At 39.4% G+C, this 18995-nt stretch overlaps 2 protein-coding genes across 17 annotated transcripts in view; both read right to left on the bottom strand.

Moving 5' to 3' along the window:
- Positions 1-1893, bottom strand: part of scrib (scribble planar cell polarity protein) — a 79415-nt gene extending 77522 nt beyond the window's left edge. For all 10 annotated transcript variants that reach the window (XM_063483365.1, XM_063483364.1, XM_063483366.1 and 7 more), the window contains exon 1: positions 829-1893. In XM_063483365.1, coding sequence (XP_063339435.1) covers positions 829-987 — 159 coding nt within the window. In that variant the 5' untranslated portion in view covers positions 988-1893. The remainder of the gene's footprint in view (positions 1-828) is intronic.
- Positions 1894-6705: 4812 nt separating this feature from the next.
- On the bottom strand, positions 6706-17036 carry LOC134634265 (poly(U)-binding-splicing factor PUF60-like). Of its 7 annotated transcripts, none has more exons than XM_063483377.1 (12): positions 16934-17036; positions 16290-16386; positions 15985-16080; positions 13615-13704; positions 13026-13076; positions 11695-11856; positions 11515-11607; positions 9830-10043; positions 9512-9744; positions 8918-9032; positions 7530-7777; positions 6706-7431 (listed from the first exon to the last, which is right to left on the bottom strand). In XM_063483377.1, exons 3-12 carry the CDS (start codon positions 16060-16062, stop codon positions 7132-7134), a joined length of 1584 nt encoding a protein of 527 aa, XP_063339447.1. In that variant the 5' UTR covers positions 16063-16080; positions 16290-16386; positions 16934-17036; the 3' UTR covers positions 6706-7131. The 7 variants fall into 7 exon arrangements, with proteins under 7 accessions (XP_063339447.1, XP_063339445.1, XP_063339448.1 ...); XM_063483375.1 differs by having other exon boundaries at positions 16875-17001; XM_063483378.1 differs by lacking the exon at positions 16290-16386 and having other exon boundaries at positions 9554-9744; positions 16934-17013.
- Positions 17037-18995: the final 1959 nt, after the last annotated feature.

Genomic DNA, 18995 nt, shown 5'->3' on the forward strand with positions numbered 1-18995 from the left:
AATGAACATTTTCAACTAAACACTTGAGAGGCAAGAAGCAAGTGTTTTGTTCCGCATGTCTGAAGAAATCATACCGACAGCAGTCCTGCTCCCCTTAAAATAAACTGAGCAGTGCAAAGAGAACTTTTGTCATATTTCAAATCGTGGGAGTGTGGGTGGGGATGGCTTTGCAAGTCATTCCACGCATGCCTTCAAGAGGCTGCATCCAATCCAACTGGCCAATGCTACAGGCAACACTGTGCGTGCCAGCTGTTTTGATCCGAGCTAGTCCATCTACCCTCTATACTCTTCTTAACAGACAATAACACCCCAGTATTTACGCCATACTCTACTTTTTCTTCTATTGTTTTGTTTTTTAACTCTGGCTTATCAGCGCTCTACTGTTCTTGAAAAAAAAACACACATAAATGATACTGGATTGCTTCTTTTTTTTTTTTAACTTAGGATTTAATTCACTTATATACTTAAAAAAAATAGAAAAGCCAGGATAAATCCATTGCAAATAAGGTAACACCGACTAATGGCTTTGACTGTAGAAGGACTGATTACTGGCCCCACTATCCACTAACATATGTGCAGCACAACTTTGTAATGAATGTGTTGTTACAACACTGCAACTCATTTCCAAGCAAGGAATGAGGCAGCACTGATAAGGAGGAAGTACCTGAGCAGCTGACATTATGCAAACTGCTTTATTGGTTATGTCACCTTTTTCTCTACAACAGGTGAGTGATTCTCAACTTTTAGCAAATGTGGATTTGGCGCAGTGACATGTACTGACTCACCCTCTGGGTATTGCTATATGGGTGTTTTAAATTCTTTGCATACCTTTGGTAGCTCTTTGAGTTGGTTGGCATCAAGGAGAAGCTCCTCCAAACTGCGGCTGTATCGAAATATTTCATCAGGAACCGTCTGCAAGTTGCAATGCCGCTTGTCCACCGACTCGACGTGGCGGTTGCAGCGCCACAGGGGGATACACTTCAGCATGTCCGGCCGCCGGAGGGGAGGGGGGTCTGGTTGCCGGTGCTACTGCAATCTCCGCATCGGAGGGTGAAGCTGTGGGGGTAAAAGGTCGCTCTAGGAGAGAGGGTATTTTTGCTGGAGGGTCAAACACTTGCTGTGCTCACACGAAGATCCTTAACAAGAGGCCGAAATCCACTTAAGGGACACAAAATAATCCTTTCGATCTGTTAGCGATATTCCCCGTTTCAGTTCAGCCGTGTCCAGTGATTGTCAGGTCCGCGTCAGCGTCATCCAGCCCGGGATCACGATCAACGTAAACAACAACGAAAAAAAGAAAGAATGAACGAAAAAAAGAAAACGAGAACTCCCACTCGGATCAAGTGTTTCCTCACTTCTTCGTACTGACGAGAGTATCGTTAGCTTGTTTTTCTACTGCCACCACATCCCCCGAATCAGACCCGAGCTCTGCTGCGGCTAGCTGGAAAACATGCACCACGAAACAAGCCCGCTACGCAGAAACGCTGCTCCAAGTGTCGCACTCATGAGTGGCGACTGCAAAAAACACACACAGCCACTTGACTTGTGGTACAGATAAAACGGCTACAACGAAACAGCTAACGCAGCACAGAGAGCGAGTCAGCAGAGATTAACCCGAGTATGATAGTAGGATGTCCTCAAGCTAGTTAGTTAGCCAACATCGGCTAGTATAGATGACTGCACGTCTTTGTGCCTAGCTGCCGTTGGCTAATACTGATATAATAAAACCTATGGAAAACGCCGGCCTTTGGGGTATATTAGTGACATCTCAAAATTATCCAAATAAACTTCCCAGTTAGTTTTCTTTTAGTCCGACGTGCGTGAAAATGCCAGTAGCAAGTGCTGGAGCTCCGTGCGCAGCCGCGCTTACCTCCCCTGTTGAACCGAGGCAGGCCGGTTTGCCGTGTGGGGGGCTGGGCTCGGTTGAGCTAGAACATCGCCGCTTTGCGCCTCTGTAACGGAGGCCACGACTTGCTTTATTACGCCACCCAGCGGTATTTCTCAGCAAGGTTAAGGAGAAAAGCTTTTCAAACATTGAATGCTAGTAAAAAAAAAAAAAAAATTACATTTTCATCTAATGGTCATGATGGTCAAAATGGTCATAATGCTTATAGGCTTTTTACTATTTAACTTAGGCTTTAGTTTTATTTTAAACTGCAATAATGCATATATCTGCAAGAATCCTTGTATGGCTCAGATTTTTACACATAAAGCATGAACAGGAATATACAACGAATATACAATTTTTATACCATAAAACTGACATAGCACATTTTTACAAAGAAGTAAAATATAAGTTAAAACACACACACACACACACAAAGAGAGTTAAATGTAGAGCTTTTAACATAAAACATTTCTGAGTCTGTGTTTAAATGTATGCAGAGATCAGGTCAGCACGCAGCTTGTTCCAGTAAACAGGACCACAATAACTAAAAGCATCATCAGCACACTTAGATCTAATTCTGGCAGCAGTTAAAAGATTGGACTTGGTGACCTGAAAGGTCTAGTAGGGTTATGGACACTGAGCAAGTCATCGATGTACTGTTGGGCCAAATCACTGAGTGCTTAATGAACTAGTAGAAGGATTTTAAAGGTAATTTTGTGTTGAACTGGGATCAAACAGATAATACTGTCAAATATGCATCTGTTTGGGTTCTCTCAGGGTACTCTGGCTTCCTCCCACACCCCAAAGACATCTGGGTAATGGGGTTAGGTTAACTACCAACTCTAAACTGGCTGTAGGTGTGAATGTGCGAATATTTGCCTGTCTCTCTCTGTTAGCCCTGTGATAGACTGGCAACCTGTCCAGGGTATACCCTGCCCCATGGCAGCTGGGATAGGCTGCAGTGCTGTCTCCCTGTGACCCTGAACTGGAAAAGTGGAAGAAAATGGATGGGTGGACATATCGTCTATGACTTGCTCAGTGTCTAAAACCCTACTAAACCTGTCAGGTCTTCAAGTGCAGATCTTTTAAATGGAGGGTAACTTTTCCATGTGTGTGTAAGGACTGTGGCTGCTGCATTCCGAACGAGTTGAAGTCATCCTACTGATGATTTGGATAGTCCTCCAAATTAAACAGTTTCTCGGAAGTCAGTTAGAGAAACGAATTATCTAAGTTTTGTTTTTTTCTAAGTTAAAGCCATTAACTTAGAAACTTCTAAGTTAATGGCCATTAACTTCTTTCTGATAGTACCATGCAAAACATGTAAAGGTTAAAGAGTACTGGACCAAGAGCAGATCCCTGAGGAACCCCTGACTGAATCTTTATTTCTCCAGATCTAACTGAAGGTACTAACTGGACCATAAACACTTCTATGCTTTAGATATGATGAAAACCAACCAAATCACAAAGCATTTGAATTAAAATGTCATGATCAGCATTGAAAGTAATATATAGGCTTTAATATATCTTGTGTAATTCATACTTCTACTTTGATACCTCATATTTACAGTGGGATGCAAAAGTTTGGGCAACCTAGTTAATAGTCATTATTTTCCTGTATAAATCGTTGGTTGTTACAATAAAAAATGTCAGTTAAATATATCATATAGGAGACACACACAGTGATATTTGAGAAGTGAAATTAAGTTTATTGGATTTACAGAAAGTGTGCAATAATTGTTTAAACGAAATCAGGCAGGTGCATAAATTTGGGCACCACAAAAAAAAAAAAAAAAAAAAAAAAAAAAAATGAAATCAATATTTAGTAGATCCGCCTTTTGCAAAAATTACAGCCTCTAAACGCTTCCTGTAGGTCCCAATGAAAGTCTGGATTGTGGTTGAAGGTATTTTGGACCATTCCTCTTTACAAAACATCTCTAGTTCATTCAGGTTTGATGGCTTCCGAGCATGGACAGCTCTCTTTAACTCACACCACAGATTTTCAATAATATTCAGGTCTGGGGACTAAGATGGCCATTCCAGAACGTTGTACTTGTTCCTCTGCATGAATGCCTTAGTAGATTTTGAGCAGTGTTTCGGGTCGTTGTCTTGTTGAAAGATCCAGCCCCGGTGCAGCTTCAGCTTTGTCACCGATTCCTGGACATTGGTCTCCAAAATCTGCTGATACTGAGTGAAATCCATGTGTCCCACAACTTTGACAAGATTCCCAGTCCCTGCACTGGCCACACAGCCCCACAGCATGATGGAACCACGACCATATTTTACTGTAGGTAGCAGGTGTTTTTCTTGGAATGCTGTGTTTTTTTTCCTCCATGCATAACGCCCCTTGTTATGCCCAAATAACTCAATTTTAGTTTCATCAATCCACAGCACCTTATTCCAGAATGAAGCTGGCTTGTCCAAATGTGCTTTAGCATACCTCAAGCGACTTTGTTTGTGCTGTGGGGAGAGAAAAGGCTTCCTCTGCATCACTCTCGCATACAGCATCTCCTTGTGTAAAGTGCGCCGAATGGTTGAACGATGCACAGTGACTCCATCTGCTGCAAGATGATGTTGTATGTCTTTGGTGGTGGTGTGTGGGTTAACTCTGACTGTTCTCACCATTCGTCGCTTCTGTCTATCCGAGATTTTTCTTGACCTGCCACTTCGAGCCTTAACTTGAACTGAGCCTGTGGTCTTCCATTTTCTCAATATGTTCCTAACTGTGGAAACAGACAGCTTAAATCTCTCAGACAGCTTTCTGTGTCCTTCCCCTAAACCATGATGGTGAACAATCTTTGTCTTTAGGTCATTTGAGAGTTGCTTTGAGACCCCCATGTTGCTACTCTTCAGAGAAAATTAAAAGAGGAGGGAAACTTAAAATTGACCCCCTTAAATACTCTTTCTCATTATTGGATTCACCTGTGTATGTAGGTCAGGGGTCACTGAGCTTACCAAGCCAATTTGAGTTCCGATAATTAGTTCTAAAGGTTTTGGAATCAATAAAATGACAACAGTGCCCAAATTTATGCACCTGCCTGATTTTGTTTAAACAGTTATTGTACACTTTCTGTAAATCCAATAAACTTCATTTCACTTCTCAAATATCACTGTGTGTGTCTCCTATATGATATATTTAACTGACATTTTTTATTGTAACAACCAACGATTTATACAGGAAAATAATGACTATTAACAAGGGTGCCCAAACTTTTGCATCCCACTGTATTTTATGTCATATTGTTACAGCTTTCTATTTTATTTTATTATTCATTCTTTCTAGTTACACACAGTACAACTACATGATATTTTGATCCTGTGTTTGATCTGTACATATCGCAGAACTGCTTTGGTGACTCTACAGGAAACAGCTGAAAGAAGAAGAAAAAGACTTGAAATATATCTGCACAGTGATTTAGATTGAGGCCTACCTATCAAGATATCATTGGACTATCATGCAGATGTAGATATGTACAGTTTCAATAACCAAAGAAGTAATCTTTAAAGACCCCCTTTATTTTCACTTCATGCTCAAAACCTTTTGTCCAAACCACTTATCGCTGACATAATGAAAGACTTCTTCACACCGTTATACACAAGATTTCTAAAGCTAATAATCTTGCTTCCGTTTTCCATCATGTTCTCTTGAAACTATGTGTTAGAAAAGGAAGCCCAACCTTAAATTGATGCCTGGCAATGACTTCCACGCCCTCATTCATGAAACGTTTACTGGACATGGGGCTGCCTGAGGGCAATTCTGAGCAATAAAACGTTAATATTGCGCAATTTTACAACTAACGAGTCTTATTTCTATCCCCAAACAATTTAACCATGGCATCATGTGAAATCACACACCCTTTCCTGAAAACACCAAAAAGATTGTACTACTCTCTAATCCTGTGTTTTTCAGGTCTGAAAACCAACCACTACTGTAGGCCCATGATGCCACCAGGGGCCACAACCAGCCTGTCAAAGTTCAGTTCAGCCCACTGGATGGTTTTTCAATTGGAGAAAATTGCACAAAGTCACTAACTACTCCAGTTTAAAATTCAATAAATAAATATAAAATGTTATTCCTTTTACACAGATGCCAGTCTCACTACACGAGTGAAAAAGTCTAGTAGAGTTAAAAGTATTTCTAGATCTAGAAAAGGTTTTTGAATCTTAGAATTTTAAATACAGTTTTTGCTTACTTGCAAAATCTCTGCACATATTTTTTATGGCTTTTTACTGATGTAGGTCTGACTATGACTACTTCTTTATACTAAAGAAAGCAGAAAATATCTTGTGCAGTGGTTTTATTGACCTGGCCAAACTGAGATCAGTTTAGGCAGCATGTGGCTCATAAAGTAATATGAATGGGGAAAAAAGTCAATCCAGCTAAAGCTTAGCTAGCTTGACAGAACCCCCAAATAAAAAATATTCTAGTAAAAAGAAATAAACCCCTACATATTACTTAAATATGTATTGTGTATTGTAAATAAAATTAATGTAAATGTGGCATTGGAATCAAATTTTAGACCCAAATCTGAACATAACCTACTCTGAACCAGGTTATATGGTCAGCATGGGTTACCATAGTGATCGAGCCCTTGAAAACAAAGCCACCTTCCAGCTTTGAACTTGACTTAGCTGACATAATGTATCTTGCTAATAATTAATATATAATTACATAATTAATCTTGCTTCATTTAGACCAGCAGTTGCAGCTGCCTTTTTGTACTTAATGGCTTAATGAGCAACTGAATAAGAAATTATTCATACATCTAAATAAACTGAAGAGTTACTCTGCTATAAGATTATAAACGCCACACTTTTTGTGGACAAACAATAACCTTTATTGTACAAAGAAAAAGTGTTTTACATGTTCGGCAATTTCATGAAAGAAAATAAAAGGGGCTAAAAGCAAGAAAACAAAAACTAATTTTTTTTTAAACTTATACCAGATTGGATTACAAAAATTCAAAACTTGCACCAAAAGGGAGTCTTCACAGATCACAAAGCAAAAAAAAAAGAAAAAGAAAAAAAAAAAATCTGACACAGAAATATCTTAATGAATCTCCCAAATGGAGCTTTTAACATTAATATCAACAGCAATTTTAAAAAACAAAAACAAAAAAACAAAAACAAAGAGGAGAACATAATAGGTTTCAGAGGCCCGCATCTTTAGCTGCAGTGACTGTGGCTGAGATGGGTTTGGGGCGACAGTTATGGGAGATGGGTGCTGGTGAGCCATTTCCGACACTTTATGCAGAGAGGTCACTGCTGTTGAAACGGTCTTGGTCATACACTTCGGCGACAACTTTGCGACCCCCGAACCAGCGGTCGTTGAGTGCCTGGATAGCTTTGTTCATCTCAGAGGCCATGGAAAACTCTACAAAGATTTTGACAATGATATCGGCATCCTCCTCTTCTCCTTGCTTTTCCTGGTATATGATGACTCTGTTCACGGAGCCGAACTTCCCGCACTCTTCTGTCACCTCGCCCTCCAGGTCATCATCAATGTCCTCTGGTCCGACCATATTTCGAAGCACCATCACTGTGGACTGCAGAGTGGAAGGACAGGAATAAAGTAAACACAAGTGATGATAAGGAAGTAAATAAGTGTTCCTAGATTAAAAAAATAAATTAAAAAATAAATCACCTCTGATTTTCGAAGCAGTTTCTGCATCACCATGTGTCTCGCACTGCTGCCTGAGATGCTCATGTGCTCCTGATCACTCAGCATCTCCTGCCCTGTACCATCCTGAAGCGTCTCTTCTTTCTCCTCTTTCTTCTCTTGTTGGTTGGAGCCACCAGCCTGATTAGACAGCACTGGTGGTGACGCGAGCACGGGGTTCACAAGACCGACCTGGGGAACCATTGGTATGGTAGGACGCACTGGAGTCACACCTTGTCAGGGAAGGCAGACACAGTCAGTGACAATGGGCGGGTCCACAGTACAACTATTAGTCCTGGATAAGACAATCCCATCATCTATAACGTCAACTCCTTTACTGATGTGCCAAAAAAACTCCAAAACAAAAAATTACAAACAGTACCAAGTCACCAGAGTAGAGGTGCCAGACTTTTGATTAATGAAATGTGGTTCATTTATTGAAATTTCTACCACAAAATTAGTGCTGTCGGCGTTAATCTCGTTAAAATGACGTTAAACACCATAAAGTTCAGTTAGCAAGTTAGGGCGGATCACCCCGTGCGTGGGGCTGGACGGCGTCAATGAGCTAACCGTGCTAACACGTTGACGCTAACTCGCTAACGGAGATTAGCTGTGTTAATGCGGTTATGGTGTTAACATCATTTTAATGAGATTAATGCTGACATCACTACACAAAATCTATCATCTGCAAATTTAACGTGCCGTTCTCCTTTAGTCCACTTGATTGAAGGAGCTTCAACCCTCATTTTTGTGACTGCGGTAACAGAGTCACTTATACAGGAATACTTGTATATTCCTGTTTAAATTATGGTCTTATTTGAATTATAAAATTTATTAGATCATCTGTTAAAGAAAACAAAAACCCTATGAATTATTATAGGCGTTTCACCCTTTCATCCTTCTGTTTTAAAATATTTTATGCAGAAAAGCTCAGAGCTCAAAATACTTAAAATGCCCAATTAGGAGGTCACAAACGACCTCACACAATTTTCCATTATCCGTATTACACCAATGAGCCAATTCCTGTAAAGTATAAAAAGTTATAGGAGAAACAGATTAATAAATTCATGGCAGGAAATACTGTCATGACTAAAAATATTACAAAGGCACAAATAAACAAGGCTGATGCCACTGGGTCACTTGAAGTTCAAGTGTAGGTGAGACATGAAGTCACTAAGATAACTCACACAGGAAAGCAAGTTTACACCCACTTCTGATTTTCTCATTTTCCAGATGCCGTACAGTTAAAAGTGCTCAAACTAACAGTGTGTTCACTGTCTTTAAAGCTGTTTAATTTAACTAAATTGTGCTGTTAAAAACAAAACCCTTTCTTTAGCACAAAAAAAAGGACTTGCTCATGTCTTGGTGCATACCTGTGATGACCCCTGGTGCCTGGGCAGCCATAACAGCCTGAGGTATTCCCATTTGCTGACTGAGAAGTTGAGGTGCAGTTAACGCTCCTAAGACTGACGCGCCAGCTACAGCCTCCTTAAAAGAGGGGGGGCCGAAGACATTAGGCAAAGGAAACACACAGAACACAACACAAGGCAGCACAGTCAACAATCACACAACATGGCAAACAATCAACTCAACATTGCCTCTCTTCAATGAGAATCGAGGTTACAAAGTAATTAAGTATTCTTAGCAAGTCAAAAATATCTAAGCAGTGATGCTAAACTTTTAAAATTATGACATTATACAAGGAAGAGCTGTGCTAATCAGTAAAGGTGAGGAACTTTCACCACTCAGGTTAACATATATACAGCATATAAAAACAAATGAGTCTTTCACCGTGTTTATAGGTTCTGTTTGAGTTTTGAAGACGTCAAACTGCATTAAAATAAGGTTACATTTTAAATTTTTAATAATACCAATAGTAAACTGACAACAAAGTGGCCTTCTCTAAGTATAAATGCTAATGTTATCTGTACTGGTGTCATAGCTAGCTAGTTCTGTGTCATATTTACCTGGAAGGCCATTAAATCCCTTTGGAAGGGATTCATACTTGCCTGGGCTGTTATTTTAGCAGTGGCTGCCGCTGCAGCCACAGCTGCAGCAGGTGGCAAACCACCTGGGGTCGTGGGGGTCAGTAAGGGCATGGGAGGCGTTACTGCTTTGCCCACCCGCAGGTACTGACCACCCAGGTCAAACAGGTTCATAGAAGACACGGCGTCCAGGGCTGACTGAGGCTTTTCATACTCTGTAAAGGAAATAAAAACCGCAGTTAGTAGCAGATTTATAGCAACACGAAAGTACGAGAGAATGCAAGCCCCCCCCAAGCTCACCAATGAAGCCAAAGCCTCTGTGTCGCCCTGTGGTGGGGTCTCTGGCTAATGTGCATGACTTGATCCTTCCAAAGGCCTCAAACACACTCTTGATGTCGTCATCTGACAGATCAGGGTGGACGGACGCCACGTAGATCCTGTTATAAGCACGCGCCTCTTCTGCCAGCTGGTCGATGATGGGTTGCGCCTGACCGATGTTACTTGGCCGCCCAACCTATAGCACAGATCAAACCACCAGGGCTACTGAGTAAAGCCTTTACTGCATTACCTGAGAACGCACCTACCACAAAGCTCTATGTCCCTGCAAGGCTCACTTTCACCAGCCACCATGCTCAGTCAAAGCCACTCGTCTCTTCTAATAAGTGTTTTTTAAATTACAAAACACTATAGCATTTTCCCAACAGGAGAAAATTTCAAGGATAAAATACTGATTACATTAATCATTAGACAAAAGAATAACAAAATAAAACTTAACTCTCTCTCTCTTCCTTTAAAAGCCAAATATTAAAAAAAAAGACATCTACCAGCTGAGGATCAATAATTAAAAAGAACCTGACTATAAGGGTGTCAAATATCAACTCATTTACAATGCAAATGCAAAGCCGGTCCTGTAAATAGCTGTAATACTATTAAAGAGAAACTACACTTTGTATTAAAAACAACATTTCTGCAGTCTGAGCTAGTGGCTAAAGGAACGCATTGAATATTTGGTGCTAGCGCTGCACAGACTCGTTACATTCTCTCCTTTGCAAAAGAACTGAGCTCCCCGAGTAAGACGAGCATCTGAGGGAGACTAGGATCTGTACTACAGATGGGGCGGCCAAGTAACACCAACCAGACGCAACCCATCATCAGCAGTCCATGGGCACAGAGCGATGTTATCTGCTGCTAGGCATCCCACTGGTCACTTGGTCACTAATACAAGCCTTGATGGCATCATGGAAGGCCAACACACACTTGTGCACTCACACACACAAAAAACAAACAAAAAAACTACACACGCATCTTCATTCATACAACACGCACCTGAAAATTAACAGAAACACAAGCACAATCACAAATTAGTGTCTTCACTTAAATAAAGTGACTTTGATTATACATTTAAGCAATTTTGCATATCAGGACTTCATATTCCTAATGGCAGGAAGTAATCTAAATACCAGTAGGGTTCCCACCAGTGTATTACCCGACCGGCGGGCCATCAGTCCTAAAAACAGCTTGGGAAAAAACTATGAAGTTATGAAAGAATGAAAAAAATAAAATAAACACATGGAAATGTTGAGTCTAGATACACTTTTACCTGTTCACTTATAACTAGGGTTGCAACAATACAATCAGACATTGGTCCGATCCAGACCTGTTCTTCATGAAGGAAGCTAACAGTAAAGCCAAACACCCTTCTTTCCCTGCAAGTTTTTTTTTTTTTTTTTTGCTTAACTGCAATATATATATGCATTAAAATAAAAAAATGTCTGGATATTGATAACCATGTGTATCGATAAGAGGAGCAGTCTTTTTTGTCTTGCTTTCTTAATGTTTCAAAATATTCATAAAGATACTGCTGTATAGCTACTGGATCTTAACAGCTTTTACGACAGAAATCCTGCTAAGGTGTATCCAACTATTCAAACTCTGTCCACCTGATCTTAAGCACTTGAGAGATGTTTTTCTCCACACCAACATACCTTAATGTTTCGTCCTCCCAGCATGACTGAGTTCATCTGCTCCAGGGCCAGCTGAGCAGCCTCTGGTACATCATACTCCACAAAGGCAAATCCCTGCATTGTCAGACAAAGGTCAAGAATAACCTGCACACACTTTCTTTGCAATCTACGCCACGTCTCAAGTCAAAGTTCAACACTGACCTTGTGTTTCATTGTAACCGAATCCCAAGACATGTCAATGCTCTTGATTGGACCAAACGGGGCAAAAGCCTGTCTGATGGTGTCCTCACCAAGCTCATAGTATATGGAGCCCACATACACCCGACACATGATCGCTAGAGCGCGCTGCCTCTGAGCTGCCACCTACCAACCAAGGGAAACAAGACATAATAAGCATTAGAGAGTAAAAGAAAGGAGGAGAAACAAACACACATACACACACACAGAAAGAATATATGTGTATTTTCTACTGTGCTTGCTTTCCCCAAAATTGTTAGAGGCCAATTCCAAGTAAAGGGGGGTCTGGACAGGTAAATAGGGTAATAATGGGATACTGCAATGGACAGAACTTTGTGGGAAAAATATTAACATTTATAAAAAGAAAACAAAAACAAAAAAAACACTGATGTCATCAGAGGCGATTACAGTATGTCCTCTATTCTGTTACTACTGAACAGACATATGGAGGAAAACACATTGATGTGATTGACATGCACAGCCCTCACAAAAATTTTGGCTTCAGTAACTGACCTGTAGTCCGGGGATGCAAGTAAGGTAACAAAAGTAATCGTGGAGTTCAAACGAAATCCATACAAAGTCTTGATGAAAGCATTTGAAACTTTCTTCTCAAGTCTAAGGTGAGGGGCGCTTTAATCCCCGAAAGCTGCTCTGTTTTACTGACGCCTTTACTGCTTCTCTTAACTTTCACTGTGTCACCAACAAAAATAAGTTCGTAAAGTATAACATCGAGGGAAGATGACTTGTTCATTTAACAGAAAAAAAAAAAAGAGCTTGACTTTGAGATGGCCAAAAAATAGCCCTGTCCCACAATTTCTCTCATTTTGGTCCATTAAAGGGATTGCTATCCCTCTTTTGTCCCATGCCAAGAGCTTTGCTTTTTTTGTTTTGTAAAACGAGCAAATGCATATTTTTCAAAAAGACGTGACTTTTCTCACATTTACAAACCTCCAATAAAGTCCTATAAAAGCCATTTAAAGTGTTTTAAACAGCCTTTATTCTATCTTCTTCTTAAAAAAATAAATAAATAAAAAATACACAAACAAAATATCCCACTGCAACGCAAGAAAGCAAAGGAAGCGCTTCGACGATTAACAACAGCCAGTCATCTCAGAAGAGATTGCAGTAAAGTCGCAGGTACGTTAGGTGTAGAAAGCCAAGTTTTCTTATAAAATATGCATTCTTTGGTTAGGAAAAAAGGCAGGGACTGTTGCTATTGCAACAGTAAAAGAAGGGTAACAGTCCTTTCCATTGGGAATGCGCACAGAAAAAAAAAAATTTAATAATCTATTGACCGATTGTAAAGGTGAGAGAGGATCTCCAAAGCCCATTGTCACTGCTGCCATCTGAAAGACAGTAAAGATGAAAAAAGTGCTGAAAAGTAGGTTAGATATCCCTTAGCTTTGCTTTTCTTTCTTTCTTTTTTTTAAAAGGTCATTGCTTTGCTAAATAGACAAAAGCAGTAAGGCTTACACTATAATCAGACCCTCCCTCTAAACAATATACAGTGAGGATTTACCTCCTTTAGCTAAATTATAGCTCACCACACAGCAATAAACAAATACAAGCAAGTTCCCTTTAAAAGTGCAAAGCATTTAACATGATAACCAAAGCCTTCATGATGATCGTCTCCATCTGAAAGAGAACAGAGGCAAAAGCAAAGGGCAAAAGGTCTACACATGCGTTCTTTTTCACAGCACGTGGTAGAAGAAAGGCAAGACTTCCCAAAGAGCTAAGCCCAAACCGACTTGTGACAGTAGAGATGGCTGAATTACCAGTGCGAGAAAAGACTATGATATTCTGTCTACAGTCAAGACTCACAGGTGACACATGCACAACAAAGATTTTGTTTGGCAGATTACCAAATAGTTTCACACATCTCACCTGGAGGTTGGTGAGCTGTTGCTGCTGATGGGCGATGGTCTGCTTCACCAACACACTCTTAATACTTTGCTCCATGGCATACTTCTTAGCCTGGGAGAGGAGAAGAGAAATTATATGTAAATTCCACAGATGAATAAAAGATCAGTTCATCTATGTGACACGGCTAGGCTAAAATCCAAACTTTCATTTAATCCTAAATTTTTAAAAAGTCTATAATAAGAGGAAAAAAACAAAACCCCCCAAAACAAAACAGGATTTCTCATATAATAAACTAATTATTTGCAGTTTATGCATTAGAAACAGTTGAATAACTGCAGGTTTTGGGAGATATTTGCAGATGGTGCAGTTAAGATAAATACTTGAAATGCTGGAAAGTCTGGTTGTTCTTGATGTTTCATTGTTCACTGGCATATTTGACTTCTAGAAACTTCTTTTTGCAAATTTTAGTCAGATTTGGGGATAAATCATTTTAAATACGGGGATGTAAAGCTACTTTTTCTACTTTCAGTCTTGGATATTAATATGCATACAGTTAAAAAGCACATTAAACACTTTGGTATCGGCCATGTGTAGCTCTTTCAGACACACCTTTACATTACAGCCACTATTTCCTATAAGTCACTACAGGAACCCTTAGTAAAAGAGCCAATAACAGGTGTATCACTTCAAGTCTGACTGCATACTGCTTGATCTTGAAACCGCAGCAAAATCAATGGCTCCTAACTGACGTGCCTTAAGATTTCAGGTAGATTGGCACATGTTTAACCACGAAGAACAACAGCTGTAACTTCATTAATATCTTATTTAAAATTAGCCAAAAGAAGAAGACTGACATTCCTTTAAGAACCAACAGGATCTGACTTGAGTCATTAAACTAAAACCTAATTCATTACAGGTCTTTTGGTGTATTGTGGTTTGTCCCATTAAGTTTGTAGCACTGTCTGAATTCAGTCATGTTAACAGACAGATGAAGCCCGCACGGTTATGCATTCAACATCTGAAAGGGGCTTCTAATCCCCTACTAAAAGTTATGAAAGGAGGGTTTTATATATATGTGACATAAAAGAAATAAAAGTATAACAAGTAGACATATCCCTGTGCTCAATGTGGTATATTTGAGGTAATTAAAAAAAAAAAAAAAAAATCTAAAATTTTCATAACCAGTGTTAATAAATTTCAAATTAATAGCACATTACCTGTTGCTAACTGCAAGTTACTGGTTTGGTTTAATAACTGGTTTATGGCAAGTTTCACATCAAAAGAAACGTTACAGAAGGAAAGAGGCTGTTAAACATTAGAAGATTAAGGCCAAGAATGACGTGTTTTTCCTCTATAAAAATGATAATAACACAACAGCAGTAAAGAATTAAGTTAAAAATTAATTCTAGTATTTTCTGCTGCTCCTGTCCACTAACTTTTATTTGACAAAGTGATAAAGGTGGTGAATTAAGAACAAGATGAAAATAAAACTCTGATGCAAGCTGACAGCAGCGATCTCATCGACGGCACCATGCAGCGATGAGTCTAGGGGGTGTAATGAACTAATTAAAAGCTTAAGTGATTGATTACTTTGCAGATGAGGTTTTGTTTCCTTTTGTGCCTGTAAAAATATATTTAAAGGGCCAGTAAATCTGGTTCAGGGGGCGAGTAGTGGAAAAGGAAAAACAACATTGGACTAGGTTTTTTCCATAATATATGATCTGGGATAATACGGGTTTAAAATTTTCCACAATATAAAAAAAAAAAAAGTGTCATATCGCAATATGATTGCTGTACGAATGTCATTCATTTATGTCCCCTTGTGCGCCTCGCAAAGTAACAATCTGACAAATAAAACTTGCAGCACTATCTGCTGTTTGACCCCTTGTGAATATGGAAATTACAAAATGGAAATTACAGATGCAGTTACATTGCGTAAAAGGATAGCTTTAAACAGCTGGTTAAAAAGCTCGACCAAAGATACACCCCAGACAGAAACAATTTTTCACTTTTATTATGTGCCAATGTTGTGCAGCTCCTGATGAGTTACAAGATTAAGTTCCTTTAGTTATTGTTAAAATATGGAGTTCAGCAGTTATTTTATTTTCTACTTTTGTGTTTACATTTGACTTATGCTGTGTCATTACTGTTGCACTATAATGCTGCCACTGGCACCTTGTTTCAATAGATTCACGCTTCAAATGAGGAAGTGTGTCATCAGTGACTGAAGCTTCATTGGAAAAGAAGAATGAAAAATACACTGCTTTTGTTTCTTTCATCATAAGAACCAGTACTGAAAATATTGTGATTTAATTTTGAGGCTCTAGCGCCCACCCCTACATCGGACATTTGTTTATAACATGATCACCAGCAGATAGTTTAATGTCTTACCCTCTGAAGTGCCTCCTGCTGCTCTGGGGTGAGAGGCGGCAGGCCAAGCTTGGAGCCCGTGCCCTGTCCATTCTCCATCGTCAGAGCTTCACCACCCTGCAGTCGAGAGAACAGAGCATTTTAAACAAAACACTGAGAAACAAGAGCATAAACCCCTGCACGTGTACACTGTTCATTCGCACTTAATTTCAATGAGAAATTACATCATCTCAAAATGAACAGGATATCGCTAAATGGGTCAACATTTAAAGGACATACACCCGGATTTTTTTTTTAAAGCAGGCGGGACTGGATGGGCTCCTTACCTACGCAACCCGCTAATCGCTGGGTCCACCAGACTGAGGCGGAAAAGCCCCCAAGGGGATGAGCACTGATGGGGAAGCTTTAACAAGTCAACAATTTCTAGGGGAAATAAAAAACGTCTTCAGACTAACAATAACAAAAGCAGGGCGCTAGCATCATTTTACAATGAACTCCATATATAAGCAGCCGTCTTTGATCAGATCTTTAGTGAGCCAGGGTAATGCGCATGAACGCTAGCCTCGCGTTGTGTATACGTTAGCTGAGTGAAGTAGTAGTAAGTGGGCTAAAGTTCAACCTTTCCCTAAGAACTTTTTAACTGAGGAATATATAAATCTTAACTGCAACCTCTTTGTTGCACTTGGATGACCTTACAATGGCACAATCAGTACAAGAAGCTCCGCATTGATTAGCAAGGCCTGGTCTCTATTCAGATAGCGTTATCTTTGCTGCTAGCTGATATTAGCTAATGCTAGGCATTCATTGCTATGGCGCGTGAATCAATCTGCACGTTCCCCACAAGGATACGCTGTCAAATTTAAAGAACACACGGTGCACCTAAATACTAAGATACATCGCATTTTACTTACGTAGCGACCGCTACAGCTGAAATCTGTTAATGTGCCTCTTTATCAAGGAAATTATTTACCGCAGTGTCCGTAACTGCCATGAAGCACACCTTCTCGTAGAGGCCCGCACGTCAACGCTCGCGAGAATTGTCTGTTTTCAATGAAAGATATCGCGAGAACACTATTTCTCGCGATGTTGGGGGGCGGGAGTTAATGCGCATTTTTATCCATGCAACCTTCAGGCTATATTTATTAGTTTCTGTGACATTATTCATAATTTCATGTATCATATCATTCCAATTGTGTTGTTTTCAATCAGTTACTCTAGCTAGATAGCACTAGAATGACCAGATCCCAGAAAACCTAGAGAATAAATACTATTTTGCCAGTCCTGTATATCCAGGTTAGAGGACTGACATTCATTGTGTAAGGGTCAAATCACTATCTCCTTAAATTAAACACAATAAACATAATTTGTAAGTTTATTTTTTTTTAATATTCTTATACACTCCTGCATTTCTATTACACTAACTGTTACATCAGTTGCTTCTCTGTCCGATGATCTATCCGGTAAACCTTTAGGCAGGGGTGATTCTAGGATCAGAGCTTTGGGGGTGCTTAGCACCCAGAGAGCTGCCCAGCCAGGCAAGATAAACTTTACTCATCACGACGAGACTTCTTCCCTGTCTCTGTGAGTCCCTGCATCCTTAAATTTCTCCAGTTGTCCCGAGTTCCCTCTGACTGTCTCCTTGGTGCATTTAAACCCCTGTTCCTCCCTGTCCTCGTCATCTGTTGTCTTCATCTCCGTTATCAGTCATCATAATTTTACCTGTGCAAGTCTGCAAATTTCTTTATTAAATCATAAGATTCTTAAATTCATCAAGTCTCTCTCTGCCTGGGTCCTCGTCACAAAACATGACATCATTGTTTTGTACATTTTAACACAATCCCCACATTTGTGAAAGAAAGGCAAAACACTTTTTTTAAAGTCTGTAACAAAACCATCAAATCTGATAAAGGTTATTTAAATGCTGCAAAAGAAGAATGGATTGGAATTAAAAAAAAAATACATATCGTAACCTTAATTACTGGGGGAAAATGATGAATGATGATCATAGTGAGTAAGAAGTAAACTGAGTGCATTTTTTGGACAGAGATTCACTTTTAATATGTATGTATAATGCAACAGATACATAAAAATACACTCCAAAAATAGAGTCCTTTAAATGTACAAAATATTGATAAAAATAATTATAAAAATGGAGGCAACTTTGCCCATGGTACAATGTATACAATGTATGAAAAGATCTTTACTGCAGATACTACTATGGCTCTGCAGATTTTTTCTTTTATTTTAACCTATGTCGCCTCACCTTGAGATTGGCAAATCACTTTTGGTGGTCAACTCTCTCAAGCAGTTTAACAGTTTCTGTTTTGCCTGTCACTATTCCCTCTCTGTTTCCTTACCTGGTTCTTCCTGACCTTGTACTTTCTCCTCACGTTCCCCTCTTTCCTCTCTCCCTCTTTGGACTGACAATCATACACAAATAGATTGTATTCAATTGAATGAAAAAATTACATTAATATGAAAAAATAAATACTATTAAGATCACTAATAAAAAAGTCCTCTCTCAGTGTACTTTCAAACAAAAGGCAAATAACCAAACCACATGTACATCTAATAAAAGATATAAATATTGAAACACTGATCCAACATTATCCTTTATTGACAGATCATTTGATTTTACACTTTTACCTGAATGTGGCTCCAGGGTTTAATATCGGCACATGCACATATGACAAAAATAACCAGCTTCTCTCATTCCATTTCAAACGGGACAGTGGTAACAACAGTAGGCTACGGACAATTTTAAGTTTTAGATTTTAAATAGGCTATATAAATTTCAATGGGAGCAACAGGACGGTCAAATGTGGCTGATTTTACTACACGAGGAGGAATTGTAGGGTAGCAAACATCGTCGGAAAACACGTTTTCAACACTGCAGGTTACCTGGGTGTAATGTTTTTCAGCTAAAAAGAAACATGGTCTGACTCCTACCTAACTATATAAAGAGTAACTGAAGGTTAAATGCAGCTAATATGTCCTGTTTTAAGCCAGGCACTTCCACCTCCGCTCCGCTG

The sequence above is a fragment of the Pelmatolapia mariae genome, linkage group LG9 (assembly GCF_036321145.2).
Source record: "Pelmatolapia mariae isolate MD_Pm_ZW linkage group LG9, Pm_UMD_F_2, whole genome shotgun sequence".
In the NCBI taxonomy this organism is placed as follows: Eukaryota; Metazoa; Chordata; class Actinopteri; order Cichliformes; family Cichlidae; genus Pelmatolapia; species Pelmatolapia mariae.

What these genes read in the sequence shown, in the direction of transcription:
- LOC134634265 (XM_063483374.1), bottom strand. Translation starts at nt 16,954, where the DNA reads ATGGCAGTTACGGACACTGCG. An exon ending in AGCAGGAGGCACTTCAGAGG is followed by an intron (nt 13,705 to 15,984) that starts GTAAGACATTAA and finishes CTCCTCTCCCAG; the next exon opens with GCTAAGAAGTATGCCATGGA. An exon ending in CTCTCTCACCTTTACAATCG is followed by an intron (nt 11,857 to 13,025) that starts GTCAATAGATTA and finishes CTTGGTTGGTAG; the next exon opens with GTGGCAGCTCAGAGGCAGCG.